General features: G+C 37.8%; 1 protein-coding gene across 11 annotated transcripts in view; it reads right to left on the bottom strand.

The window, feature by feature from the left end:
* Window positions 1–348: 348 nt before the first annotated feature.
* PER2 (period circadian regulator 2) overlaps window positions 349–15255 on the bottom strand; it is a 46836-nt gene continuing 31929 nt past the window's right edge. For 8 of the 11 annotated variants that reach the window (XM_053986824.1, XM_053986825.1, XM_053986823.1 and 5 more), the window contains 13 exons: window positions 14983–15136; window positions 14696–14804; window positions 13985–14116; window positions 12755–12851; window positions 12071–12227; window positions 11861–11988; window positions 10203–10376; window positions 9688–9951; window positions 8087–8949; window positions 6159–6345; window positions 5460–5652; window positions 3746–3896; window positions 349–2813 (listed from right to left, as the gene is read on the bottom strand). In XM_053986824.1, the coding sequence (XP_053842799.1) occupies window positions 2664–2813; window positions 3746–3896; window positions 5460–5652; window positions 6159–6345; window positions 8087–8949; window positions 9688–9951; window positions 10203–10376; window positions 11861–11988; window positions 12071–12227; window positions 12755–12851; window positions 13985–14116; window positions 14696–14804; window positions 14983–15136 (2759 nt within the window). In that variant the 3' untranslated portion in view covers window positions 349–2663. The remainder of the gene's footprint in view (window positions 2814–3745; window positions 3897–5459; window positions 5653–6158; window positions 6346–8086; window positions 8950–9687; window positions 9952–10202; window positions 10377–11860; window positions 11989–12070; window positions 12228–12754; window positions 12852–13984; window positions 14117–14695; window positions 14805–14982; window positions 15137–15255) is intronic. The other 3 variants (XM_053986830.1, XM_053986829.1, XM_053986831.1) reach the window with 3 other exon arrangements.

The raw sequence follows: 15255 nt of genomic DNA, 5'->3' as shown, positions 1-15255 counted from the left end.
CAGCCCTGTAAAAGCTCAGGGGCTGCAGCTGACACTGAACAAAGCAAAAAGCACAACAAAGGTGTCTTGTGGCAGATCTGAACAACACAGAGCCCATCTGCACTTGCTCTTCCAGGAAATTTGCACATGATTTCAGAACAACTCCTCAGTATAAAGATTCAATCTCCATGTGACCACTCAACTTAGAGGTCAGAAAAGCTGGCAGCAATTTTACTCCAGGACAGAAAGGCAGACCTAACATCACAGCAAGCTCTAGAGTAGTCTGAAATACCAGCTCACATACCATCAGTAAAGCACATATTCTGACTTCTTACTTGGAGTAGAAGCCTCAAGGAACAGAAAGGCAACTAAAAATATATCGGTTTTATTTACCAGTTTTCTAAAAAGCAAAGTCATAAAAATTAGTCACAAGTGGCAAAACCAAAATATATTGCACAGTGTACAGAAAACATTGTTGACATGTTGACAAAGTGTCATCACAAATAAATCATATTACAACAGTTTGGAAAAATTACAGCTTCAGAATCTTATCTATAAATGGAGGCATGTAGATTTAAAGTTACAGGAAAATATTTTAATACCACCCTGTAAATGCAAACACTTTAAGGATGCAAGATTAAGTCCGTAAGTAAGCACATCCACAAAATGCTCTAAATATACTTTTCTCTTCCTTTCACTAAGTTATGGTTACAAGATGGTCATTGAAAAGAAATAATAAAAGAAATGAGGACAAATAAAAAAAGACATAGGGAAAAAAAAGCGTGCTAAAGCAAAGAAGTTCAAAGTGGCTGAGAAGTCTTTGAAAATTGTTTGGATGATGATGATGATGCACTCCTTTTATATAAAGCTTTTATTTTTCCCAAACCCTGGTCCATGTTTGTGTCTCCATGTAAAAATGAAATATATTTAATATGTTGGTATAGCTGCACTGTTCCATTTATGATTAAAACATTTAATACATCGGACGTGAACACCAATACTGGAAAATTTTTCATTCACTTGTTATTTACAAATATTTATGTTTGACCTTGCTGAACTGTTAAAGACAGGCATCAGATCTTCTGGGTAGTGCTTCACACTACATTTAAAATACTTATTCATTCTTTAAAATTGTGATTCTGCTTATTTCACAACTTGACACACTTTGCTACCTGCAGAACCTGTCTCCAGTGCAAATTTTCCAATTAAGAACTAATTACTTGAAACAAATTATTTCTTCTGCTAAGCAAATACCAGTCACTTTTGCATGTTTTTGGTGTCAGATCTAACTTCACATCCTCTCTGGATACAAAGAGAAATATTTGTATAGAATGAAAATAACCTTAAATTTCAATGAATAGAAACGTTATCATACGAAAAAAGGAAATGCTTCCCATAAAAAATATTTTAAGACGAACGTATCGAAGTTAATTGAATTAACTTTCGTCATTTTTCACCCCAAGACTTACAGCTGACATCTAGCAACACAGCAACTAAACTGCTTTAAAGGACTAAATTAGTCCTTTAACATATTAACAGGTGTTCTCTCATATTCTCTTCCCACATCCAACAGACATAAACAGCACAAGAACATAAAGTACACACATTCAAGTCAATACAATCTCAGAGGCATTAAAATGAAATCTTCGACAGCAAAGGATTCCAGCCACCCTAAATTTGAGATTATGTAAATCAAATAGAGTGAGTCAACACTATTCTCAAAATCACTTCTTTTTTAAAAGAACTATCTTCAAATGACAAGACACATCTAATTCTCTCTTGCCACATACAAATTTGATGGTTGTTTAGCCACACTGGAAAAACTGATGGCCAACCCTCCTGACAGAACAAGTCAGAAATAAAGGCTAAAGTTACCCCAAGCTCTGTCTAACAGCCACTGGAGCATGGCCAGTCATCCTCTGTGGTCTTAAGTTTTTAAAATCTTTAAGCATAAGGATTTCTTGAGTAAAAATTTCTCACAAATTATGCTTCAAGGTAATAAACAGTTCATTGTTTTGCAGTGTCCATTTACATAAAAGGCTACAAAGTTGTTTGCAGTCCTCTGTACTTACACATCAACATGAACTTTAATACCAGACCATCTTATAAAATCAGCTCAACATTCCTCTTAGACAAAAAGAGTTCCTACATTCAAAACTAGAAGAGACAAACAAAGAGGATGGGATCAACTGGTATGAGAAGGGCAAGTGTGAATTGATTTCCTTGAAGGTTATTTCTTCTACTCTGCTGGACCACTTCAAATATTAAGAACAATGCTAAAGAGCCACTAAGCAAAATTGCTCAACAATTTATAATGCTGAACCATCACCAAAAGGAGATCTGAAGAACAGTATGTACGTGAGGAGATTTTCAGCACTTCTTAACCCACTCTACAAAAATCAGTAGGCATCAATGAAAGTTTCTATAGTTTATAAAGAAATACTTGAGGCATGTAAGTGCAAAACGAGTCTTTTAAAGAAAAGCTATACCATCTTCAACAATGTCCTTACTGGGAAGAGATTGCCACCATTTAAAAAGAGATTCATTCACAAATGACTCTTCTAGAGCAAGAGAAACACATTTGCTTTTATGAACTGCATTCATCCTGCTGGATAAAAGATTAAAACCTTTGTAGATCCTTCACTGTCGTTTTGAAGCAGTTTTCAAAACAACAGGCTCAAAGGCTATGTTTGTTCTTCACTGACTTGATTCAGGGAAACCAAGTTGTTTTCTCCACTATCTTCAATCATTTCATTAAGGTCCATTTCATGGATTTCTTCATCATATGATGTATAAAAATTGCTCTGTATATTGTCCTCACAAAAAATACATTCCTAAAAAGAAAAAAAGAATAGAAGCACCCATAAGTAAAATTTAAAAAAAGCTTTTCCAAGCAGCAGTCCAACTGCATGCAATCCTTGATTCCAAGAGAACCTTTCCACCTGTACTGTAGCTACCAGATGTATTTTGCTCCACAACTTTTCCACACACCATGATTTTATAAAGTACAATAGATCAGTGAAAGTACTTGAGAACTCTACTGAAAGCAGCTGTGCCACAGATCACAAGGTGGGTGCTTGTAGGATCATGCTGCAGTAACATTAACACCACGATTAGGATTCCACTGCAACTCCTTCACAATGACTTTTGAAACACTCATGTGCAAACAGAGCCTCTGTGTTTGACAGTTTTTGCATAAAAAGCCACAAATGATAGAAAGCTTAAGGAAAAGAAAATGCAATCAGATATTCGTGTGTGAGTAAGTAAAATACACAGACAACAAATAAAATTGCATGAATGCTTTGTTCTGTTGGGTTTTTCCTTTTTTTTCCTCCTTTCAAGTCATTAAACTACTTAGAGGAATCATAATCCTGAGTGAGAAGTCTGATAGAAAAAAGGAGGAGTGTATTGCCATTCATTTTGTACTCTGAAAACAACGGGCATCCATTGCTGCACATAAAGCAGAGACTTTTATGTAGAAAAGTTTCTGCTGTGTTGCTGAAGCATTTCAAAGAGTGACACAGAAATTCAAAAAGAGGAAGGAAATTTCTTGTATTCACCAGGACTTTAATTTCCTCCATTGGAAAGAAGATTTATGCTAAATTGAATCAAGCTAGAAACCACTGCATGGAAGTTTTAATTTCTTTTTTTTCCTATGCATAATTGACCAAGCTTTCACAGCAACAGGAAAGGAAGAGTCTAACACAGGCAGCTATTAATTTAAGCACTATTATACATGCAAAAGTAATTAACCCATTAAACTTACAGAATTAGCAACAGTTTTTGGCAGTCCACCTTGCTGGATCCATGGATGAACTTCAATAAGCTCTCGTTTTTGTTCTTCTGTAAATTTTGGCTGTAGTTTCTGCATTTGCTTTAATTTCTGCTTATCTTCCTTTAAAACTGTTTCCAAATCCCTAAAATAAAATGTATTTAGAAATTGAGCTTCATCAGTTTCTGGGCTTCATGCCTACACGAGGTTACACAGTCAAATACTAACATTTTTAAAGACAATTTTTGTTCCAGAACATTATGCTTAGAAATCTTGTATTGGAAGAAAATGAAATGTGATTACTCCAGCTGCTCTCTGCATTTGCAGACATCTCTGCTGGCTCACTATCTTTTCAAATCCCATCAGTGAGAACAGTTTTCTTAGAGCAATTCAGGCAGCACCACCAGTGAAACCAGCAAAGTTCCAGTTTCCCTCTGCTGCTGCTGCAGGTCCAAGCCCCCTTCAGTGGGAGACAACCCAAAGCAGACACTTGATGCACAGGAGATAAAGCAGGAGTAGTAAGATGTGTTCAAGAAGGTCACCAAGAATGAACTAAACATTAGAAAACAGCTCTATTTCAGCAGCCAAATTTCCCTCTCCCTCCAAATGCCCTACATCTCCATTCAGGAATCTACAAAAACCCATCCCACAGCAACATTTACGAGCTATATCCCTCTATAAAAGATGGCAATAGAAAGCAAGTTCCAAAAACCCAAAATAATTTCTGTTCCTTACAGGATACCTAAGAACAGGTTGGATTTGCACTTCACTCCTTGGGCATCACTCTGACAATGAGCTTCACTCTTCTTACCAAAATATCCTGTTCTTTGGCAGGCTTTGCTGCTTTTATGGGTTACTGGAATTCCCACCTATGGCTGTCAACACTTCAGACTACAAAAACTGAGAAATGTCAAAGTATTTTTAAAACTAGAAAATAAAAAGCTAAACTTCTTACAATGTATTCTTTACTTTCCCCATCATGCCTGTGCTTCTGTATTTTGAAAGCTTGTTTACCTTCCCTTTCAAAGGCTTGTCTTTACTGAAACCTCCACTTCTTCTCAGAACACCATTCATTGCTCCCAAGAAATATAAACAAGTAGGTTGAAAAAAAAATCCACAGACTTGTCACCCCTTCTTCCCCTATATCTGCTCTTTGCTACTGAATTAGTGAGTTATTTTTTAAAGTAAGTTTATTTTATTAGGAGTCTTATAATTTTTACCTTCTACTTCCTTATCCTAATTTATGGAACAGAATGAACACATGGAAGTTACCAACTCAGAAAAAAAAAATCCACAAGTCCAAGAGCAGCATTCCACTGAATGTGGCATCTCAAGGACAAGAGCCAAGGACTGGAGATCTTCCAGGCTAGACCATGCCTAGATCTAAGCACATTCACCAGGGATTTCTGGGCAAGTAGTAACAAATCACCAACTATGGAACAGCTTCCAAAAAATACACACACTTCATTTCAGCTCAGGAAATTGACGTAAAAATACAGCTAAGCCTAATTAAACAATTATTTCTTCTTGAGGAATTCTTGTGTAGTATACAAAACATATAAAGGAAGCAAGAATTTTTCTTGACACTGAGCTAAACATTAAAACCAGTTTATTTCTGCAGAGCTAGAGAGTCCTATGCCACTTTCCTCCTGTACATTCTGCTTCCCCTAAGCACAGAATGTGTGAAGGGCTGTGCCACTAGCATTACCGGGAGGGGATCTGGTAAGTCATCATCACTGTGTCATCTGTGTTGGCCATCAGCAGCCAGATGGGATCCTGAAGCACATACTTGATGAAGTGCTCACTTTCCTCCATTTCTGTCTTCATTTTGGTTTTATGGTGATTCTCTGAGGAATCAATGCTGCCAAAGTATTTGCTGGTGTGACTAGTTTCACTGCTACCTGTAAACAGAGATTTAACATTTCATTATAAATTGTCCAATACATGGATTATCTGAATGTTTTTGAGTGTAGAGAAGATTAAAGAGAACTGAATGTATAAATACAACCACTTTCTTTTCTTATAAACAGAGGGAACTTCCACCCTTGAGTAACTGCATTAATCTTCTGAAAACTCAAATTCTTAAGTAAAGTCTCCATTAATTTTCAACAGAATAATTAGCTCACTTTAATTTAAAAGTTTTAAATTAACATGAAGGAGTATGGTCTTTTTATTATTCCTTTATACCTGCATAATACCTTAATGCCTGTTTTACACAAACTTAGAAAAGGTTTGATTCTGTAAATCAAGCACAACAGAAAAGCATTTGAGTAATGCAGTAAGAAAGAAATCAAGAACAAACTATGCAACAAGGAGTGAAGATAAAGCTTTTCATTTGCTGTTCATGGTGTTTGCAATACCTCAAACTCTTCTGCAATGCCAGGAAGGTTCTGGCTGCCTGAGTTACCTGTTCTGCTCCCTGACATGCCACAGCCATTGGACCCAGAGCCCAGGGACTCAGCAGCTGCAGACACACCACTCCCTGAAGAGGCTGAGCCGGTGCCTGAACATGCACCCTCCTGCAGTAAAATGTCAAGCAGGACACTGGACATGGAGAGCTCATCGCTGTTTTGAGCATCCATTGGAGATTCAGCCTAGTGATAAGGAGAAAAAATAATATTAAAAAAACCCAAACACCAAAAATCAAAGCTATTTATTACTAAATGCAATAGCTTTGTTACTTTAAATTCTCAGCAATTATGCTTCCAGGTAATGAACAGTTAATAGTTTTGCAATGTCCACTTAAGTAAAAGGCTACAAAGTTGTCAGCACTCCTCTATACTTGCACATCAACGTGAACTTTAACCCAAGACCATCTTACAAAATTAGTTCAACATTTCTCTTAGAAAAAAAATTTCTACATTTCTACACAAAACTAGAGGAGACAAAGAGGATGGGATCAACTGGTATGAAAAGGGCATATGAGATGGGCTTTATTCATTAATACATTTATTACTAAATGTAATAGCTGGATTACTAATCATGTAAATTATTAGTAATAAATCCATTTCACTTCATATTCTAATGTTTACATGATTATTCAAAGACAGTCACCAATAACATATGCCAAGGAATAATGAATGGACTGACAGGCAGACAGGGGGTCCTTCAGTAAGACCGACCAAATTTCTCTCCAAAAAATTATGAATATGGTTTCATGAGAAAGTGAGAAACATATTTCCTGTTCATTTTTGGCAGCACCTACTGTCCTGGACAAGTCAGATTTTACCCAAGGCACTCACAACATACTAGCAATTGCTCCTACTATAATCTACCTCAAAGGATTTGCAGCAACATCCCTCACGGTTCCATCTCCTTGAGATAAGAAGGAAGAGTGCTATTGAGAGTAGAAAGAAAATGTTCCCAGGTGCTTCCCAGGCAAGATCACTTATTTGTATATTTTTAATGCAAGGGACATTAACTACACTAATTTTTAACCAAATCAAAACTTGACTGCAAATAGTTTGACGATTAAATATTAGCAATTAAGGCTGACAGAACTTAGCAAAACATATAATAATGGAAAGAACTGACTTTACCCTGACTACATTCCTGAATAATGGAAGGAGGCAGCAAAAAAAAATATAGGATGGTGCTCCATCCCAACAGCATTTATAACAATACTGTACGGTGCCTTTAGAAAGCACAAATAATAGTTTACATATATCTACCATGGAAACCTTTACAGACATATTACTCCATCTCAATTTATTTGTTCAACTGATTTATCAAACTGAAACGAACCAGGAAATAACAAAACCCCTAAAGTTACCAAATAGTTCAGCATAGTTTCAGTGCAACAAACAAAACAAAAATAAAGTTATGGTCTGCAAGAAATGATGAATTCTTCATTTACTTTGGTTGTTTGTTTGTAAACACAGATGTGGTTTTAATTTAAATCAGCTTCTTTCAGACCACTTACAGATTGTTTTTGCCATGCACACAAATTCACTAGCACAAATGTTTTTGCTAAAATTAAAGTGCCCGCTTTATTTTAGTTTATTTCAGTGATTTTCAATGGGCTTATCCATATTCCTATTTTCTTCAATGAAATGGAAGAAAACTCTTTCAGGGTATATTTCCAAGCTTCCCAGTGTAACTTTAGAAGAATCATGAGGTAGATTTAATTTTTAAAGGCTCAGGCTATTCTAATGTTTGGACTTCATGTTTTGTCGAGTTGTCCAGTTTGCTGAAGTTTGAATTTACCAACTACAATTGTGAGTCCAGCTCCAGGCATTATGTAACTTCTGTCTATTGTTAATAAGTTGCCCTGGAAGAGAAAGGACTGGAAATGATGCAGCAGAGCCAGGAGAAGGGGTTGTGACCCAGACTTACAGGTAAGGATTCCTTCCCACTGCCATTGTCTGCTGTCCTGATGTTGCCTATGGCTCCCTCCTCGCCCAGAGCTCCGTGCACCCCCGCAGCAGCTCCGCTCTCGGCAGTTTTGGTGGTTTCTTCCAGCTGTAGGAGGTTCAGAGGAGAGCTGCACCTGGACTGGAACAGCGGTGGGGAAGCCTGGTCCTGAGGAGCCGGTGACTGCGGAGTGCAGGAACGGGAGGGGTCGTTGCGGGGCTCTGCCACAGGAGCCTTCTCAGTCTCTGCTGGGGGGTTGTACTGGAATGGCTGTGCTGGGAAAAAAGCCTGCTGTGGGAAGGGGCTGGCTGTAGCAAAGGGGGGCTGTGGAGGGAACACTGTCTGTGAGGAAAAGGTGGGATGGGCAGGGAAGTTGGGCTGGCCGGGGTAAAGCGTTTGAGGTAAGTTATTGTTCATCTCCGGGTACACGTAGTTGGGGAGCACAAGAGCCACCACAGGGGTCATGAAGGGTGCAGAGAACTGGGATGGCCCCACAGAGCAAGTGTTTGCAGAGTCTGGCAAGTGACTGAAACCAGAGACTGAAGTTTCAGGAGCTGGTGGCACCGTCCCTGCTGCTGGGAAAACAGGAAGGGAATACGCAGGCATGACAGTGGGGAAGGACACTGCTGAGTAGCTGGCTTGGGACGTCTCTGATGGTGACCAGGCTGTGGCATTTAAACCTTGGAGGGGGAACCGGTGGGGGAATTTAGCTCCAGAAGTTGTGCTGTCCGAAGATTCCTGTGGTTTAATGCGCTTTGATTTCCTGTTCTTTCCACTTTTCTTCCAAGGCTGATCCATTCCAGAAGTGGCATTTCTTTGTCCACGGCCACCTGCAAAAGGAAAAGCTGTAAGAAAGGTTATAAAAATATAGCTATACGGGACCTGTGTAACTATTTAAATTAAAAAATTAAGATAAAAATCTGAAAAAATGATTAGCAGTGTCTCACTTCTGTTCCAAGTCAAGTAAAGACTGAAATGAGAACAACGACAGATTATATCAAGCACTTCTGAAAATGCCATCCAGAGCTCCTTGGCCTAATAAACAAAACAATCTCACTGTTACTGCTAGTCTCTGCCATTTCCATCCTGCTGATCACATTATTACCTTAAAGGCAACCAGACAATTATCAAATTGTCTCACCAATTACACAACAGTGGAATGGGGAAAACTGGAAAACAAAGGAGCTGAAAACAAAACAAAACCACAAATCTGAACAAAAGACAGATGGCAAGACAGAAGGAAAAGAAAAGCAAGGGAATACAAGCACAGATACAGTAAAGCAAACATTCTAAAGCAGTTTTTTTTTTGTCCCTTGAGAGTAGATGCATGACAGTAATAGTATAGAGAACTTACAAAAATCAAAATATTAGTTACTAAAATGTCCATTGTGACACTAAAAGCAATATTCCACTTTAATCTTTTAGAAAGATTTGTCAGAAAATTTTTCTGTGGGTTTTGAAAATAGCATGCAACTGTCACTGTTCACACCGGCCCCACAAAAACACTAAAAATGGAAATGCCTTCCCAACAGGACTGACTTTCGATATAAATACAAGTTTTATGGTGAAAACTATTGCCATACCACGTTCAGCAGGCCGTCCTTTTGGTTTATCTTGTAAGTAGTAATTGCAGTGTGATTGAAAAATATTAAATCTCTTTATTTCTTTGAATTTGTTCAGGAAGCTCTGCTCCTCTTTTTGCGTATGCACTGCAAGGACCTCCTTTGTAAGTCCCAGTTTTTTAAACGGCTCCTTCTCTTGACTTATGTGTGCAGAGCTGGATGGAGGGGCAAGAAGTTGGCCATCTATGATTTCTGCTCCACTTGGACCATCTTCTATCATTTCTACTGGAACAGAAGGCAAAATACCGAAGATGAAGCAAAGAAAATGTACATGCATTTTTAAGGTATTACAATTCTGTAATAATTTTGCTGCAAGTTTAAGATTACACGTTCCATCCCTATTTATTCCACTTCCTAAGAACATCTTGGCTGTAAGAAAATGTAAATCATAAGCAGACATCAGCTGTTCACATGTCTGAAATTTGAACTTGCTAGCACTTGCCATCTTGAAGAAAAAAATATTAGCAAAATCCTACCTAATTCAGGTTGTGTTTTTTTGTCTCCAACATGAACAATGGTGCTACTGTAGCTGCACTGACTGGTGAGAGACACAACACTTTCAGGCTTGCCAGGTAAAGCCAAAGATGTTAAGTGAGCACCAACCACTGGGGGACCACTCGATTTACCAGAAGCCTTCAACACAGCAGGATCTGTTAAAAGTAATAAAGTTGCAGCTTACTGAACATAAACAAGAGCAAATTCAAGTTACATGCTGCTAGGGCTGCAAAACAGTAAAGGCCAAACTGTGCTTGACAAGACAAAAAAGTGAGCTTTTTACTTTATACATTCCAGGAATAGAATGACTGTGGAGCAACAAATGCAATCTTCTATGCCCATATACCACCAAACCAAACCTTTTCAATAAAGGGTATTTTCCTCTTTTTCTGGTCTTCACTCTTCTTTCATAGCACAGTTTTGGAAGAAATTTTCTAGCCTCTTCCAAGAATAAGTTTCCCCAGCTCCCACAGCGTTGTACACTGATTTCTTTCATTAGCTAGTTACTGTAAGAGCTTTGTTTTGAGCATCCAGCTATTTAAAATTCTCTCTCCTGAAAGCTACACACAGTAATCCAGCAGAGGTCAGAGCAGTGCCTCACAAAACAGCATTAAAACATTCCTCCTCTCATAGGAATACTTCCGTAACACATAATTAAGATCCAAAGTTTGCCGTTTTCCTGACTGGTGACTTCATCTGTCTCAGACATCAGTGGGGCAAAGAGCTGGTGACCCATGTCATCTCCTGCCAACCAGAACCACAGAGACTCCAAATTACAGCATTTCAATCCCTGCTGTAGGACTCTTTGCTCCTGGTCTACTGATACCTTCTAATTTGATTCTAAAAGCTGCATTAGAACTTCTTTCTGAAGCTCATCAAATAGCCAAGATCATTCCCACAACCATTTTTTGAGAAACTCCACTGGACACTCTCCCTTCAGCCCCATATAATGACAAGGTAGAATGAGCAAATCTCTCATTTGCATATAGTTCTTTACCAATCTCACAGTCCTTGGATTAACCAGTTATAAATCTTCATCTAGCTCCCCATCCAGACAAGGGACTATGTCAAACGCTACGTCTAAGGCCTAAAAAATTAACTAAATGTTTCTGTCTGCAGCAGACTCTTTAGACAGCTTGCCTCAGTAATCCTCAGCTTTTTGTCTTCATGGATGAACATTGAGTTCCAACATCTTATAAAACACAGAACAGTCCAATGCTGCATTTAACCTTCTCTTGTTCCTTTTTTTTAAGCAGAAAAGTAATATGCATATTTTTGTTGCAATTAATTAGCAGCTAGGTTCTTCAGCTGATTGTTCTTACAAGTCCCAACAGTGAAATAAACTTCCTACATTTGATAATCATTCAAGTCCTGAACCTCAAAATCCTACTGTATTTTGCACAGTACAAATTAGTTTATTACATCTACAATCCAGATATGCATATGATATGCATCAACTACTCAGTATTTTAACTGTAACGAAGATATTAATGATGAAAGTTAAATCACCAACATAAAACACTGAGAAGGAAGCTAGGAGGTCATGCCCAAGATACATTTATCATTATTCTGCAAAGAAATAGCATCCAACTGCCTGCCAGCAAAACACAGCTATGAAAAAACTGTGATGTAGAGTTACCTCCCAATGGCTGGATAGAATTATCAGCTGCTTTTTGTTCATGAACTCCAGAACTCAGTGATGCAACACTTGTTGAAGGCTCACATTTTCTTTTTGCTGTACCAGGCACATTACAACTCTCCAAGTACCTAAAATGCAAAGATTTAGCAATATTAGACATACTAGTCCTGTGTCCAGAGGTCAAGAGTAATTTACTCACAGGTTGCTTACCTGATGACACTGTCCAAACAGCTGATCTGCTGATAGGAATACACAGGTTGTTCTTTCCAAGCCAGCTCTTCAGTAGTCACATTTTTTGGAGCAACTGTTCCTGCAGTATCCTTTCCCCCTACACCTTTCACCTGACCACCAGCAGTATTCTGTTTCTCTGTGGAAAGAGATACTGTTATTATGCAATTAAGACAAGAAATCCTTACAAACTCCCCCAAAAGCAACAGTAAAAGTTTTTCATTTCTACATGTTTAGCAGGTCACAAATTAGCCACTGTAATGCACGAATAAAGGACTATTATGTAAACATTTCCCTGTCCTTATGGGTGCTTGGAGTTATAAAGTTTAATTATATTGCATATGGATCCAAAGGTAATAGACACTATGGCTATAAGAGAATATATATCATTAGGGTTGAAACACACTCAGGATGAGGACAACTCTAGTGCCCACTTAAATTATTTCAAGACAACAGCTTTAGGCCATGCCTTAACTGTGTTAAACCACTATTGATTCAATACAGCCAAACACAATATTTCCTGGGCACAGGGAGACACAGGACAATATAATCTGAATTGATAAAATGCTGTTTTTATGCACTGGATAGAGCTCAAATAGAAATAAGTACTGCTGCCATATTATCCAAAGCACCAGCACAAGAGACTAGGAACTGCTCATGTCTTACCTGCCAAAGACTCTTTCTTGTAGTCCAGTTTTGCTTTACTGTCAGTGAAAATATGCTGTCCTTTATTCTTGACCTTACGGGCATATTGACAAACCTCCTGAAAGCAGTTTGGGAAGAACAGTTATTTCCTAATTTTGACATAAAACATTATGCATAGTGATTCCTCAGTAGACTAAATCTAACCTCAGTTAATCTCCATCTTGCAATTAGTTTGATCACAGGAGAAATATGTATATATGCAATTTTATTGTGCAGCTGCAGAAATTTGGAATTGGAAAGAGAAGAAATTTAAAGTATGTATCCTGTAAACAATTACTCCGTATTTTTTTTAATCTGTCTGAATAACTTGGATAGGAAAATATAAAATATCCATTACAAAGATGTCTTCAGGAAAAAAACCAACCTATCACTTGGTAAAAAACCTCGAAGTCTAACCAAGCACTGACAGGATGTTACAGAACTGGACTGTAGCAGCCTTCACTGTCTGTGGAAATAGTGAAGGAATGCCAGGCATCTATTTCCCTGTTAAATAAGAAATCCTGAGAGTGTTTAAGAACTGAAAGCCAGGAAAAGTGACCACCTTGGCAAGAGCAGGAGTCTGCAAAGTCTGATCACAGAAGCACAAATCAGATTTGGGAGAATTAGCCTACAAGCAATGCAACTTATCAAGGGAAATGTTTGGCTTTCAGAATTAAACACAAAGTAAAGTTCTAAATACAAACTAGAAAATTGTTTTATTCCATTCAGTTTATTTCATTCTATATAAATTCTGTATTTTTGCAACATGAAAAGCCATCAGGGTCAAGCTACCCCTTGGTTATGCAGGTATTACTGCATTTAATCTTCTTACTTTTATTTGGGAAAAGAGTAATTACAGACTTTCCCCTCCCAAAAGAAACTGCTTTCACATATCTGGCTGGTCTTCCAAGAAACACAGCATATAGCATTTAACAGACATTAGATGAAGTGAACACACTGTACAGGTTTAAATTCTTTATAACACTGACTTTCATGTCTATTACTGTGCTTCAGTACCCTGAGGCTTCATCTACACCAGAAATGCTTATTCCCTCAGACAAAAGGGTTTTCTATATTAAACAAACAAAAAAAAAAGCATTTTCTTTATCCTTTCTCCTATTTCTAGTTTGAAAATGTTATTTCTAAAAGTTAAAAATCCCCACTTAGTATGTTTTGTGCCACATACTTGAATGACAAAAATTAAAAACCTACTGGTTTATCCTTATGACTGTCTTCATTATTATTTCCTGTGCTGTCACTGGAGGATGCCACACTCATCAAGTGCTCATGTGAACCATTGCTACCCAGACTTCCATAGCCACTGGATCCACTGTTGTGTACAGGCTGTTAAAACAACATTAAAAAAAAAGTATGTATGTATACACACACACCCCTCAGGACACCCGTAATTCCATGTCAGGAAAAGAGATTTTGTTTTACACTGGGTTTTTTGTTACTTGGTTTTTTTGGGGATTTTTTTCCCTAGGGTTTTTTGGTGTTTTTTTTTTTTTTTTTTGTTGGTGTTTTTTTTTTTTTTTTTTTTTTTGTTTTTTTTTTTTTTTTTTTTTTTTGTTGGTGTTTTTTTTTTTGTTTGTTTGTTTTGATTATTTTTCTGGTTTTGGTTTGGTTTTGGTTTGGGTTTTTTTTGTTTTGTTTTTTTGTTTTGGTGGTTTTTGGTGGTTTTTTTGGGTCTTCTTTTGTTTGTTTGTCTGGAGGACTTCATGACTACACAAAATTCTTAAGATATCAACTGGAGCTTTAACATCAGTAAGTCTTGTGTGGTAATCATGAGTGCAAGGAATTCCCAAGATTGTAGCCAACAACTCCAATACAGAAGAAGCAGCCAAAGGCAATGTCACAGCAAGACAAAGAGTCTCTCCTCAGCAGGACGTGAGCAGGGAAGGAGCAAAGCCCTTGCTGTACCTGCAGAAGGAGCCGATAGATCTGCTCTGTAATCTCCTGAACACTGGGGTGAAGGATTCTGTCCTCTGTGTAGTTGGGAGCAGCAAAGACATCTTCATTTAAGGGACCCCTGCACAAACCAAACATACACCAGCTCACTGCAAATGCAAGTGTTTCAACCACAGAGACCACAGTTTCAATTTACCACCTGTATATCCTACACAGAATCTAATGCTTATTCTGTTCCCTCATATTAAGGATCTCTAGGTAAACCTGAGGGAAAGGAAAACAAAAATATCCTGACTTACGTCCTAACTTTGTGTCTCCCAATAATAAATGAAACTTTTCGACTCCAAGGGTTGATGAAACTGGACCAGCTGGTGTCCATGGTGATATAATCTCCATTCCTAGTGCAAAACCTGATTGGTGAATAGTCAAAAGGCTGCCCTCCATACTGAAGAACTGCAATGAAGGATTCAAACAGAAATTTCAGATTAATGTTGGCACAATTCCACATAACAATTCAGGATTTTACAATGAACTGTACATTCATGGAGGGAATGGACATTCAATGTACTTCC

This window comes from Vidua macroura, chromosome 10 (assembly GCF_024509145.1).
Source record: "Vidua macroura isolate BioBank_ID:100142 chromosome 10, ASM2450914v1, whole genome shotgun sequence".
NCBI classification, from domain to species: domain Eukaryota; kingdom Metazoa; phylum Chordata; class Aves; order Passeriformes; family Viduidae; genus Vidua; species Vidua macroura.
The sequence above is the reverse complement of the archived record's forward strand: the minus strand, read 5'-3'. Positions and strand labels throughout refer to the sequence as shown.